At 48.0% G+C, this 14,686-nt stretch overlaps 1 protein-coding gene and 2 pseudogenes across 3 annotated transcripts; 1 reads left to right on the forward strand and 2 right to left on the reverse strand.

The window, feature by feature from the left end:
- Window positions 1–241: 241 nt before the first annotated feature.
- On the forward strand, window positions 242–5,497 carry LOC136472142 (uncharacterized; annotated as a pseudogene).
- A 120-nt stretch (window positions 5,498–5,617) lies between these two features.
- On the reverse strand, window positions 5,618–6,454 carry LOC136472237 (uncharacterized). 3 transcript variants are annotated; one of them, XM_066470056.1, is made up of 2 exons: window positions 6,252–6,454; window positions 5,618–6,178 (listed from the first exon to the last, which is right to left on the reverse strand). In XM_066470056.1, the coding sequence occupies exons 1-2, from the start codon at window positions 6,437–6,439 to the stop codon at window positions 5,815–5,817; spliced, it is 552 nt and encodes a 183-aa protein (XP_066326153.1). In that variant the 5' UTR covers window positions 6,440–6,454; the 3' UTR covers window positions 5,618–5,814. The 3 variants fall into 3 exon arrangements, with proteins under 3 accessions (XP_066326153.1, XP_066326096.1, XP_066326210.1); XM_066469999.1 differs by having other exon boundaries at window positions 5,618–6,187; XM_066470113.1 differs by having other exon boundaries at window positions 5,618–6,173; window positions 6,252–6,389.
- Window positions 6,455–9,878: 3,424 nt separating this feature from the next.
- On the reverse strand, window positions 9,879–13,408 carry LOC136472468 (uncharacterized; annotated as a pseudogene).
- Between the last annotated feature and the right edge of the window lie 1,278 nt (window positions 13,409–14,686).

Below are 14,686 nucleotides of genomic sequence, written 5' to 3' on the forward strand. Positions count from 1 at the left end.
CTCTCTCTGATCACACGCAGTGTTTTCTTTAAGTCGTGATCTGCAGTGGTGTTGCTATTCGTGGGCATGCCAACTTATCTGTAGGCTGCAGTCAAAAAACAAAAAACTGACCTGAAGGCTGCAGCTTCATGGCCCAACTGTGTGGGCCGTGTCGGTTGCTACCCAAGTTCAGGCCCATCAGCCCATCACAAGCGCAAAAGCCTAGTTAGCAGCATTCCCCGACATACTTAGGACCGGGTCCGACTCGAGCCCAATTACCCAACCGCATCCCCCAATCGTCTCGCACGTACGGTCTCAGGCGCATCGCCCTCGCCGCTGCACAGACGCCGGAGACGACGACGGCGGCGAGATGACGGTCTTCCACTTCCTCAACTGTGCCTTCCTCACCTTCGGCCCCCACTGTCGTCTACTACTCCGCCACCCCCCTGTACCTCCCTTTCCCTGCTTCCTCTCTCTCCCCCCCTACCTGTCTCCGTGAGATCCGTATGCTAAACTTGCGGGATCTGCGTTTGTTACTTGATCTGGTCGCTTTGTTGCGTGATCTGCACCGGAGAGTCCGAACGCCTGATTGTGGGAGTTCTATTTTTGACCCGGATTGTGGGATGGGGCTGTAGTCAGTGCAATTGCAGTGAATTTCGCTCAGTGAAGTTGGTTGGCGAACCTACGTTGCACTGTTCGTTGGGATTCAGAGCTTAGTTTGAGTGGATTAGGGTTTACCAGTCGAATCTAGTTAGCTGAGCCGCAATTAATGTGGTGTTTTACGAGCTGTACCTGTCAGGTAAGCTCACTTCATTCGTACATCTTGTTGTGGGCTGGGAGGGGAATATGATCGAGTGGAAGGCGCTGGTGAACTACCCACTAGCGATATGAAATGATCCTACTGATTGTTGAACCTTGTGAAGGACTTAATGTTACCAGAAGTGGATGTAAATGCTTACTGGATCCATATTGTCAGTCAAGACTAGAGAGTAACCACATGATAGTACTGAAAATGTTTAGTGTATTCCGGAGTGGAAAAGATTACATTGAAAGTATATTCATCATGTAAATAACAGGCCGGCGGATTGAATTATATTAAATGGTTGCTAGTGTAGTATTTTTTCTGTAGGTTTCAGGTTGTGGCGACGTGCCTTTTCAGTGACATAAAGGTCTAGTCACATCCAGATCAACTAAACCCTACTTATTTTTTTACTGTCACCCACTTGAGGAATGAGGGCGTCTACCCATAACCCATGGAACATGTAGACTAGTTCATGGATTCTTTGCAATGTAACCTAGCTGACCTAGTTTTATCTGAACATACAAGAAAACAGCGTTCTGCATCCAAAGGTTCCTTGGACTAAACATTTTTTTATCCAATCATCCGTTTCAGGTCAGAGTATGATACAATCGGCACTTCTGTAAAAGCGGCTGCTGTTTATCTTGGAACTGCACTTGTAAAGGTCAGCAACCAGTCCAGGATTCTTATGCATTGTGAAATTTAAAGCAGTAAAGGGATACATCTAGTGGGAAATCACGATTAGGTGCAAGTTTGGGAAAACAAATCTTTTTTGTTTGGGCACCAAATAACATGAAAAATTCCAGAAGGAAAAAGAAAATCAGATGTTGCCTCTGGATTATTGACTTGTTCATAGATTGGTAAAACCCAAAATTTTGTATGTACAATAATAATTTGAGGTGGTATGCCTAGGTTTTGGATTTCTTCTGGCGTTATTTGGTGCACAATCTTTTTGTGCCTAGTTGTGCTTTGTCATATTTCCCAGTGAGAACCATTGTTGTTTAGCCAAATAATCTATCATAAAGTGATCTCTTACCCAATCATTTTTTTCTTGTTTGATTGTGTTCTCGTCGCCTTGTTGTGCCTACCTTTTTTGATTAATACTTGATGCTCTTTCAGTAGTTTTTCCTATTAATAACGTTAATATATCCTGCAAGCTATATACATCCTTTTGATTTTTAATACAAACTTTTGCCTTCTGCGTAACATGACACATAAGGAACAGTATTTTTCTTTGATTGTTTTAAAGAAGTTATTCAACCTTTCCCTGATTTCAATTTTCTATAGTTTATTTTGCATGCTATAAAGTTTTGTTCTTAACTTTCAGCGTCTGATGTTACTTGTGTAATTCCTTGCCATACCATTCTATTTTTTTTTCCCTATGCTTATTATCATGATGAGTTCAGTGAACCAATGGTAGTTAATTGGCTGCTAATGTTTCTATATCATATTGGCAGCTTGTTTGCTTGGCAACATTGCTCAAAGTACCTGAGAACTGATAGCTTTGATCCCTATCAGGTATATTTGCTACACTTTATTGGACACGCAAAATACACTTTGGTTCGAACTTGGTGTCCTCTAATCTATCCTGTTGTTTCCACTTTCAGGAGTTAATGAAAGTTTTTATTGGATTCATAGATGTAGCTGGACTGTATTTTGCTTTGACACAGTTGACCCACAGAAATATCTCTCAGAATCATAAGTTCCAGGCTGTTGGTCTTGGTAAGTACAGAGTTGTCTCTGAAATTTGATTCATGTCAAATTATCAAACTGCATCCTTGGCCATGGTGACATTTATTCTCTCTTCTAATTTTGCATCTTCATCCTGTGCCTTTTGTATTTGTCCTGCTATGTGCTGAAAATATATGCTTAAGCTTTACTACCTGTGCCCATCTTGAGTTGCACTGCACCTAGTTTTGCATGACATGGCTTGGATATATGGAAGCACACTTAGGCCCTGTTTGGATCTCCTAAGAAAAATGAGATGAGGTAGAAAACTGAGATTATGAGAATGAGATCCAAACACTTGGGTTGTAGAATGAGATTCTAGAATCCAACTATCTACCTCAAACTACTATTTAGAGATTTTCACTATGCAAAGGCAATAATCACTATGAGAATGGGATGCAAACTCCCCTTATTTTTTTTATCCAGAATCCAGATTCTACATTCACTATCCAGAATCCAGAATCTCGCTCTGAGAATGAGATCTGAACAGGCCCTTAGACTTTGGCCCTTTCTCAGTGTCTGAAATTTGACGACATCTCGTTTTGTTAGTTTCTCTGCATAAATTTGTGAAAAAATGTGAGATTTTGGCCCTTTCTCAGTGAATGATAACTTTGTTGTCACTTATCATCAAAGGCGGTTGTTTTGGGGTTTTCAGGTTGGGCTTTTGCTGATTCAGTTCTGCACCGACTGGCACCTCTCTGGATTAGGGCAAGAGGGCTTGAATTTACATGGGAGTACATATTTCAAGGACTTGAAGCGAATGCTAATCTTGTATGCACTCAGTACTATGTGAAAATATAGTACCAGATTCCTTGATTTGAAGAAAGCAACTTCCTAGTGCTGCAACTCATGATGTTTATTTGACATATTTGTCAACAAGAAGAATGCTTATTTATGTTTTTATACAGGTGATGACCCTCTCCCTTGCTGCATTAGGATCCTTGATGTGGTTTAGGAAGAACAAGCCTAGGACTTTGATTCCAATAATTTATGCATGTGCTCTGCTCTTGGCAACAATGCCATCTATCACCAGGTAAACAACGCTCCACTTTGTTTATATGTTCTTATTTCCCCTGTTTTCTGAAACAGAAAGTGCTTTATTACAAGAAATAATGATTTCTAGGTGTGTATGTCATCTTTTTTGTTGTTAAACCATGCTGTAGATTATTCTAGCATGATTTGTAATTTGTATGGACTGAGACTAAAAGGCTTCATTGTTGTTGCCGGTGTTGTCAATCAGTATGAGCTCAGGAAGATTATCTGAGTTCTTAACCGTTTCAACACCATGCTTAACACCTGATGGATTAGATAGCATTTTTTTTTCTCAACTCTAAACTTTCTAATTTAGAAGTCCTAATTTTCCATCTCCATTGGATGTATCAACGTCATGTGCAAGGTTCCATGAATACCTTGAATTTTTTTCGCTTGCTCCCTGTTAATCAAACTTAGTACACCAAAGGGCGTTTGAGTTTTCTGTTCAACTACGGCATGAATAGTAATTAATCTTATTCTTTGAGGAGTTATGGTAGTTCTTATTTACCTAAGCTAGGACTAACTTTTGCATATGTTTCATGCTACCCAATTATGGTGGACTATATACTCCCTCCGTTCCAAATTATAAGTCGTTTTGACTTTTTTGGTTCATCCATTTTGCTATGTATCTAGACATAATATCATATTTAGATACTCCCTCCGTTTCACAAATCAATTCGTTCTGGGCTGTAGATCAGTTTTCACATATCTGTTCGTTTTGAGTGGACCACGGCTAAAGTAGACGAGTTTGCCCCGGCCTCTTCGGTTACCGCACGGGTCATTAACGCGGAGCGGCGCTAGCGCATGACTGCATGCAAGACGAGGACGGGCATTGAACAGATGCAGCTCGCGCCTCGATCGCGTCGGCGCCGGAGTCCATCGCGCTGGAAAAGATGACGGCGGAGGTCGCGTCGGAGAAGACGGTGCAGGACGTTCAAGCAATATTTAAAGAAAGAACAAGATGCAAAGAAAGATTACGTAAACCATACTGTAAGGTCCAAAAGCTCACGTCTTGCATTGAAAAACGCGGCCGAGTGCACAATTGCCATGCAAAATTCGTGACCTTTGCAAAAATGCCGAGCGTGGTAGGGATCGAACTGAGGCCTCCTAGATCAGGAGGCAGCGTGCATACCACCCCAGCTACGCACGGTTAGTGTATAAATGATACCCACAGCCCTATTTAATAAGGGCATACAGGGAAAAATACACTCTACTTAATTGCTCCTTGGTATCATAAATCATGTCCAAAACGAACTGATTTGTGGGATGGAGGGAGTACATAGCAAAATGGATGTGCCAAAAAAGTCAAAATGACTTATATTTTGGGATGGAGGGAGTATGTAAAAACACTCTCCACTGACCGCGAAATACCATTCTTTACCAATCATTGTTTTGCTGTGATTTGTGCATTCCATGCTTTGTAGTTCTTTAGTATCACTGCCGTATTATACACTGGGCCAAACATGCTCAAATATTGCAGCTACTTGAGGAGGTCATTGGAGTGGCAGACACCAAAGGTGGTTGGCTTCGAGCTCTTCTCCTCACTTGTTATGGCTTTCATCAGCTGGCAGCTGTTCTCGGCTTGTCAGAGACCGATGTAACAAGACATCCATAGCACTGCCAGTTTTACTGTTCGATTTGACGGTCCTGAAGAAGCCTCATGATACGTCAGAAGAATTAGGATGATCCTTTGAGCCTTTCCACTACAAGTCTTCTTGGCGTTCGGTTATAGAACATTTTACTTAGACTCATCTGTTGTGAGCTGTAGAGCAGAAACCCATGCCTCAAATGAGTTGTTCTGTAACAGATGCTCGTGAAGGCGTTTGATCTGAAACCTTTTTGTTGTTATTATGGTGTGCATTTTGAATGCTCTATTTAGTTGCATCATCTAGCGTATAGATCAGATAATTCAAGTATTCCACAGTATTGACGAAGAATAAAAACTTTGGTCGCATCTCTCTCCTGCTACGAAGCTGTGTATGATTTGATTTGATTTGATTTTCAAGACAGCATGATGTTTTTGCATTATGATTTCAGAATCGCAAAACCGCATGAAGTCCTGTTGATGTGAGCACCTGCTGAAGATCAATTGCAGACCTCGACTCCAAAAACATGTTTCCACAGTATTGACCAATTGTCATGGGTTACATACCAAAGTAAATTGAATCGAAAGCATACATCACGTTTATATATATATATCACGGCTTATGAAGCAGAGGAGGGCTATGGGCGACAGCCGAGTGAGTAGCTGTTACGGGGGCAGAGGCGCGCGCACCCTACTCGGCCTCCTCGACGGTGGCCTCCACCCGGAGCAGCACGAACCCGACGGCGACGCCGACGAGCACGAGGCCGTTCATGGTGACGGCGATCCTGAAGATCTCCGTGGCGGCGTTCATCTGGGCGCCAAACGCGCCGCCGCCGCGCCGCTTGTTGCCCGCGGCGGGGCTGAGCGACGCCACGATCTTGGCGAAGGAGTAGTCGGCGGTCTTGCGCACCCCGAGCATGTTCACCTTGTTGAGCCCCTTGAGGCCGCTGTAGGCGTTCATGCCCTCCACGTACGTGACGCCGCCGGACCTCTTCTTGGCCGCCGGCGCCGCCAGCGACGGGATCGTCGCCACGGCGAACGACGCCATCCCTGCGCTGTGTGGACTACTGTGACTGTAATGCAGTGCAGAGAACTGGAATGCGGCATGAAGGCAACGACGACGCTTACCTGTGGCTCGTGAGAAAGACGAGTGTGGCCGGCGAGGTGGTGGTGGACGGGATGGATGGCTTGAGCGGCGGGCGGGCGGGAGGGAGCGTGGTTTTGTACGTGGGGGTGAGGGGAGGATAAGGCGGGGCGGGGAATGGACGGTTGCCAAGGGGGAGTTTATCCTTGGTGGTGACATGGAGGAGGTCCATCTGGTGGGCGGAGGGACACTGATTGACCAGGGATGATCCACGCAAATCTATTCTTTTCGTCTTCCTTCTCCCGGAGGCGTCCGTGGGATGCACACAGCACACGCTGCCTGCGGCCTGCAGGCTTCCCGTAGGCAAACGCTAGCTTTTATGTTGCGGCTGTCGTTCGCTAGCGGCTTTGCACAGCAGGATCGTTCTATTCTAGTTCTAGGATGAAGTTTGTTACGGTGCTCATCAGAACAACCTGAGAGTCTCATCTCTCATTCGAGCGTGTGTGTGCAACCCTTCTCTGTTTAGTAAACATCAGTACGAGACATACGTTTGATATATCCATGTACAAACTTGTTACAATATACAAAATGCATAGGCGATTTGATGCGAGAGATCTACAACAACCGTCATATGGGGTCAGGGTTTTCCATCTACGATCTACTAGGAGCGACATCGCCGTGGACGACGGCTGCCACCGCGGCGTTGGTTCCCTACCGGAAATATGCAACGACGCCGAATCAATGAATCATTCATCCTTCTCATTTGCCTCGCGTTCAGTTTACACCCACACATTACATTAAGCTCCGTCTGCAAGCTCCACAGTCCACAGTTCCACACCCCCTCCTCGAGTCACCTTTTCCTCCTGTCCAGACGTTAATGCCACGATTTTTACACCTTTTTTTTTTATGTTGGCGGGATTCCATTTACAGGTCTCCTTCGAGAAGGCGAAGCCCATAATACTCCGCTTTTCTGCCTCTCTATCGGAAAGGTAGGAAGAAGCCTAGCCCAACAACGATCGCGCCAAATCCTGCTAAAACGGCCCACGGAACTACCTGATCGTGTCAACAAGCCCTGAAGAGCCCATGTACACACGCTAATGCCGCAAGCCCGCAACCCACAGCCAGGAACCAACAACCGCTCCGAAACCGGCGCGCGAGGCCCAGGCCGGCGTGCGATTGTGCGAATATGCGATGCGATGACGCGACGCCCGGCACACGCCCCCGACCGTTGCGTTCACCCGCGCCGCCCAATGGGGTCAGGCGCGTCGCTGTGCTCGCGTGTTCCCCGCCTCCTGCGCTTACCCGGCTCTGGCGGGGGACCAGAACAAATTTGAAACCAACGGATCAACCACGGCACCGACCGGGAACAACAGGGATGCTTGTGCTGCCATTGTGGCGTTCTCCTGGCCACGCTCCATGCCGTAAAAAGCTCATAAAAAAATGAGATAGCAAATCTGGAAAAAGTACCATACCAAACTTCTCATTTCTCGATCCACGTTCCGCGTTGCTATCGTCCAGGTAGATTGAGGAAAAACGCTCGAGCGATTAACCAGCTGATGAGGCGCGCGAGGCAAGCACAGGACCATGTACATGTACGAGCGTTTAGCTATAGGACGTACGCACTGCATGTGCATCGCCATGATGAGAGCGAGACCAGTCCACCCTCGGCCCTCGCCCACAAACTCACAAAAGATCTCCGGTGTTTTTGCCGGATCCGATCGCTTCCTCGCTCGCCGGCGGGGGCCCGGCGGTTCCTGACAGCGTATTTATGAGCGGCGGCAGCACGTCGCGGAACGGACGAGCTGGACCCCGGCGGCGCCATGAGTACGAATTGCTGGGGATGACCGGGATATTTGGATCGGCGTACCGCGTACGTATGTGATGGGTAGGCAGCAGCGCTTGGCGACACGGGTGCTTTTAGCCTTTTAAAGGAGGGTCTTGGGGGTGCGACTGGTGCGGCACAGCGGCTGGCATGGGGAAGGTCAGGTTACGTCGGATGGCCAGCAGAGCAGTGGTCTTCCACTACTGGTAATCTGATGGTCTTGGTGGCCGGCCAGCAAGTTGTTCCATTTTTCCTGACACGACGTTAGGTTTGTACTACGTGCCTGCATTGTGTTTCCGTCCAGGTGCTGCGATCTGGGCCCCGTGTGCTTGCGCAATTAGTCGTCCGTCCGATTGTGATTGCAGGAACGATGACAGTCCAACGGTGTTGTTGTCTTTGCGTCACGTAGGATTTGACTTTTACGCGAAAGAGAACAGTTTTATTAGTTGTAAAAACCAAGTCAAAAGTCTGGACAGACAGAGATGAGGCTCTATTACGTATAGTCAATGCCAGAGTCACACCATACATGTGTCAGACAATTTTGACACCATACATGAGGCTCTACTATACTATTCGTTCTTAGGCCTGAACACCATACATGCGTGCCGTCCCGTCTCGCCATGTCGCAAGCCGCCGCCCCCCACGACGGCAACGGCACCACGGTCCGCGCCTCTGATTGCTGCCGCCCGTCCTTGCCGGGTGCGCGCGATTTCCACCCGGGGCAGCGAGTTGGCAGGCACCAACCATCCGGCTGGGTTGACAGGCACCGCACCAACGGGACGTGACGGGCGGACGTCGGAGTCGCCGAACGGAATCAGTGCGCGCGCGAAAGGTGGCCGGCCGGGCGGGCGGTTTTAGCCTTTTGGGCTATGCCGCCGCGGCAGTGCGGCACGAGACGGAGCCGCAAAACAGCACGCCGGTTTGCGTTTGGTGGTCGAGGCTGGGCGGCGATCGCCCTCAGCTACTGCACAACTTTGCTACCCAACTCCACCGTGTGTCCAATGTCATGGTAAAACCCTGGCTTCGTTTCCACATGATGAGGAAGCAGCTGTAGGTCTTGAAGAACACGAGACGAGCTACCTAGAATGCTAACGTCGTGGGATGAAACAAACAGTTTTGGTACGATTTATGCAGCTAGGAATAATGCACTATGACATGTACTCTGTAGCTAGGAGTCTGTCCGTTCCATTTTCTTATGGTTTCCCCATGCAGGCAAGGCGGTTCTGAATATTCAGAACGTAACGGCAGCTCGAAAGAAGCCCCACGCCCGCGCCACCTGCTGCCCCGTAACAATCCAACTCTCCCGGCTCCCGCAAGACAACAACAGAGCTTCGAGATTAAGCAAACAGACAAAAGGCAGCAAATAGAACAATTTACCTTTTGAGATACAGGCACGGCCAAATGCACCAAAAGAGAACCACCTGCTCAACAACCCTGTCCATAAGCTTTACAAGGGATCACCCGGAATGACCATATAATACAAATACAAAATTTGCAACTGGCAACAGCGCCCCAGAAAAAGGTCAGCATATGTTAGGAAGCAGGCCATTTCAGTCTCACCAGGATCCACTCTTTGAACGAATTGTCACATGATTAACTGGACTACTTTATTGCGCTTAGTTCTACCAGACTACCAGTAAAGCTAAAAGAGGTAAAAGAGAGAGACAAGATAAAAGTATTGTCTGGAATGATAGCTAAAAGAAAAACTGTAGCTAGCAGACCATTATTATCAATGTCATCTGAAACCGACCTGATGGGAATTAGCATGTACTTAAGTCGATAAATTCATAACAGCACTACAGCAGACATTAACATCTGGGACACCTTTGGATTCAACAACAAAACGAAAAAAGGATAGAATCACCTATCATCATGCCATTCATGTTGCAAGAATCATACAAGCGAGCAAATCTATTTCATGGCCAATGGAGCCAATTTACAAGCAAGTACATGGACAGGATGCTCCTCAAAATAATTAGGTGGTACATATAGATCTCCAACAAAATCTACAAACAAAAAAGTCGCATGCCTAGAAAAGGGAGAAAACAAGAATTAAAAAATATAACAGCCGCACCTGCCAAGTATTGCCCCTTGATGCCATGCTGAGACATTTGGATAAAAAAAAAACGCAGAAGCACCTTGACATCTCTTCTTCTATCCTCCTTTCAGTTTCAATTACACTGGTGCCACCCTCCTCTATTATGAAGTAGCTGCGATAGCCATAAACTGGAACCATCTAATACTATCTTTCTGCATCCTCAGGAATAGATGATAGCCTCTCTTGCTCAAGAAATGATGAATCAAGAAACTTTGCAACAAATGCCCACAACCTGTAGACATCCTCAAAATTTGTAAGGAACCCAAGAGAAGCAGTGACCACTTCGGTCCCAATAATAGCATTTTTGCTATTTTTCTTTTCACGACGGCCATTTACTGCTGGAGAGGAAGAACTTAGCCCCACATCAACAGCACCATGTTTCTGGTTGTCTGGGAGGCGTATATGGCTTAGAAACCCAACCCCCAAGGAGAGGCCTTCTTTTTCTGCCAGTTTCTGTACAGTTTCAGGATTGATCAGGGAGGTTCCAGTGTTGCAGTCCTTTATATTGAATGCAACTGCTGCTCCACGATCATATTTGATCTTTGGACCATATATATAAACAAGGGGTACCCCCTCGCCATCCCCTGAATCAGGCAACCGGAGCTGCAGTAATGAGGTCACCAACCAATTGATCAGGTATCGCAATCTAAGTGTTGTCTTGCTAAGTCCAAGCATATTCACATGATCAAGATGTTTGCAGATAATTTCGGGCTCTTTCCTGCCATCCTGAGCCTCATCATAGTCACTGTATGCATCGTCGTCATCGTCATCTGCCATTGCATACCCAGATGTTTCCCCAGCATCTGAATTACGATAGAGCCTGCTATCATCCATGGTGAATGATACCTTGCGCCCCATACTTGACGCTCGTTCTGATTCTTCTACTCCAAAGAATCTTCCACCATTGAATCTGCCGTTGTATGCTTCCCTCCTTCCCAGTAGACGGAAGTCACCTTCATTTTCCCTTCTGATAGCACTCTCTTTGTTTTCCGCTTGACTTTCTGAGCAAATCTCGGACGTGGAGCCATTCTCACGGGCGGTACAGCTCCCGAAAACAGAGGTTGCACTGCCTTCAGCAGGGCCGTTGGCACAAGAAAACTTTACGAACCTCTTATTTACTTTAGCATCTTTATTATCTTCTTCAATCTCACTAATAGGGATATTCTTGATGTCATTATGTGAATGATCTTCATCTGGAACCACTTTCACAGGCCCTGGCTCTTGTGATACCGACCTCACGGCTGCATCAAATGACATAACATGGTTGTCATGAATAGGGCTTCTTGACAGTTTGGATGGCACCTTTGGCGACGCCTTCTTAGCATTCTTCCTACCAGAAAACCAGGACGCTGGCAATGGAGAGCCCAATTTCCCCTTGCTTGATTGCTCTGAATGGTCTGAACCAAGTGGACTCTGTCCCAAATCAACCCAGAAGGAGTTCTCGGATGACTCATCCTCACTGAACACAGGGCTCTTCATCACCTCTCCAACAGAAACACTCTCACTCTCTTCATATATTGTGCTGGCACCATCTCTATCTGAACTGTCCTGGTCCATTTCGCTCTCAATAACCTCCCTCACTTGTGCTGATGAATATGCGCCCGAAAATGCAGGCAATTGGGATGCATGGTGACTGTTGGACGCTGACCCCTCCTCAATTGGAATAATATTATCATCCTCCAGCCCATCCAGGACACCATCAAACCCATCAACTGAATCACTGAGATACTGTGGGAAGACCGGCACAATCCGCACCATCCCTGCCCCCGTGCCGCCGCTCGGGCTCTGCAAGCACGCCATTACCGACTTCTTGATCAGCAGGCATCCAAAACCTGTTGGGTCTGCCCCAAACACTCTGTAAAATGAAGTGATGATGAAGTCTGGCCGGAACAGAGACAGCCCCAATGAGTCCATGTCCTTAGGCCCCAGAGCACCAGCATCGAGCAGGACATGCCAGTGATTTTGCTGAGCCAATGCCATCCACTGGTAGGAGTACTTTGCCCCCGTCACCCTCGACTGCACAGGGAACACGAAGAGACCAGTGGCGGAGTCCTTGCGCCGCCGCTTCTTGGTGGAGATCAGCTTCCGGAGCTCGGTGGTGCAGATCTTGAGCGTGGGCCACTTAAACCAGGCGGAGTATGCCTTGGCTCCCTTGTCACGCGCGGCCTGCGTCATCCAATTCACGGACTGTGACTCGTGGTCGAACATGGTGAGCAGCCGCTTGTTGGTGCCGAAGGGGTAGCACTCAGCGAGCAGCCGGAAGGCCGAGCCGCGGCTGACCGTGAAGACGAGGCAGTACTCTGACTCGGGGATGTTGAGGTAATCCATGATGCGGTTCTTGATGTCGTGCTCCGCGGTGCCCTTCTCGGCGGCGCCGTAGAGCGCATGGTTGCTGAGGTTGGCGGTGATCTCCGAGAGCGTGAACGCGGCCGACGAGTCGGCAGGGTTGCAGCTTTGGAGGTAGGAGAAGAGGCCAAAGCCGCAGTAGTCGAGGCATACCTTGTCCAGGTGCGGGTACTCGTCGGCGCGGAGGCGGTCCACGTCCGAGGCGGACGCGTACTTGGGGTACATGGCGAGGAACTTGGCGAGCGCCTCCTCCAGCACCGGGAGCGCGTCCGGCGACTGGAACGCGCGCTCTGCGGCCATCGCCGTCGCGCGCAGGAAGTCCCGCTGCGCGTGGAGCCGCGCCAGCGACCGGGACCGCCCCGACGGACCCCTCCTCCGCGCCGTCCCCTCCATCGAGGAGCGCCGCGTCGCGGGACTTGGCGAGGGACCCGTCCTCGGACGCCTCCTCGAGCGCCTTCCGGAGCTTGCTCTCCTGTAGCCGCCGCCCGCCGCCGGACCCCGCGCCCGCCCCCGCCGGCGGCGGCCGCGGCGGGCGGTTCTTCTTGTCCAGGAGCAGCGCGGCGCAGTGGGAGAGCGGCTTCCACAGCGATAGATGCATGGCCGCCCGCCCGCGCGCCCCAGAAATCCGGGACCTTTCCTCCTTCCCCTCTCCCTCCTACACCATCCGATTCCCCGCCGCCGGCGTCCCCCCGCGAATTCTCGGGATCAAATCAGCCCGCGACCGAATTCGACGCGGAGCAGGGTTCCTCCTAGGGCTTCGGGGGATCGACGGAGACGGACGATCGGGCTGGGTGCCCTCACCGTTGCGGAATCTGGATCAAGGAACGGAGCAGAGAGCAAGGGGACAGGCGGAGGAGTGAAAGAGGAAGGGCCGAAGGGGAGACGACAGACGAGGAGGAGACGGAGGAGGAGGAAGCGGAAGGGAGTTATTGGAGCACACCCAACTCGCCTGCGCGGAATTAAAAGCAGCGGGTCCCATCCAAGCATTTAATGGCGACTCCACATATTTTCTCTGTAGTATTTTGCACATCGGTAGATTTTCGATCTCATTTATGAAAAAGTTATTGTACAGATATCCCAGATTTGCCTTCCGATGGAAATGAAATCCGTATCCAAGCGATCTTTGAAGATAAATGAGGCTGTATGCAGGCAGCAACCTGCACAGGTGTGGCAGATTTGCAGTGCTGGTGTACTCATTGATTACTGCTTGCACTACAGTCTGCAGGCACCCAGCTCGTCCCGTTGATCTTTTTAAAAATAAAATAAAATTACCGTTTCTCGAATTTTATATTTGATTAAATCTATAAAAATACAATATTTATCACACCGAACAAATATCAACAGATTAATTATAGAATATATTTACAACAAATTATTTTAAGATATATATATGTAGATATTAGATTAATTATAGGATATATTTACAATAAATTATTTTAAGATTTATACATGTAGATATTATGTTTTAAAATTTTGATTTATTCTAGATTTAAAATTAATTGATTTTAGGATGGAGAGTAACTTTATTTGTATTACATGGCATTTCCTACTATTTTTTCAAGCAGAAAACAGAGGGTCAAATGCATTTGATTTTCCATTTTTCTCACTATAGGTGTTTACTCTTTGGGGTTGAATATTCTGTCACACTGAAACGTTTGGTTTTGGTCAAGGTGAGAAGATGAGAGCAGCGACGAAGCCAGCGGGGGGTTACCTGTGCTTCAGCCCCTCCTACGGCCATGATTTACATGGAGTCCGGGCTTAGTCCGGGCTACTGCCATGAGGAGGAACAAGAAGGCAAGGAGGGGCTGGAGGAAGAAGAAGAGGAAGCCAGCCCTGGCTTCGTCGATTCCTGGCTTCGTCGCTGGATGAGAGTGGAAATGGGATCGCTCATGTTCGTTGACTTTGACCTAAAGAAGTAAAGATATTCTCCTTGGGGGCCTGGATTCACACAACGCCCTCTGGAATTACTGGTTTTCCATTCTATGGTCAATTGGCCACGGTTCACAAAAGTCCACCTCAGCAAAAGCTTCTTCAACGGTGCATCTAAATGGGACCCGGCCTGATTACTATGGTAATTTAGGAACTCCACGTCCCAATCCTACATGTTTTATTTTCAAACCTAATGATACCCAGCCACTGATTTCTTTTCTCCAACCGTACCGTACAGTGTATGGGTGGCCATCTATATTCACAAGTGCCATTTTTTGTTTGCC

Source organism: Miscanthus floridulus, chromosome 1 (assembly GCF_019320115.1).
Source record: "Miscanthus floridulus cultivar M001 chromosome 1, ASM1932011v1, whole genome shotgun sequence".
Taxonomy (NCBI): domain Eukaryota; kingdom Viridiplantae; phylum Streptophyta; class Magnoliopsida; order Poales; family Poaceae; genus Miscanthus; species Miscanthus floridulus.

What these genes read in the sequence shown, in the direction of transcription:
- LOC136472237 (XM_066469999.1), bottom strand. Translation starts at nt 6,439, where the DNA reads ATGGACCTCCTCCATGTCACCACCAAGGATAAACTCCCCCTTGGCAAC. An exon ending in GTCTTTCTCACGAGCCACAG is followed by an intron (nt 6,188 to 6,251) that starts GTAAGCGTCGTC and finishes CAGTCACAGTAG; the next exon opens with TCCACACAGCGCAGGGATGG.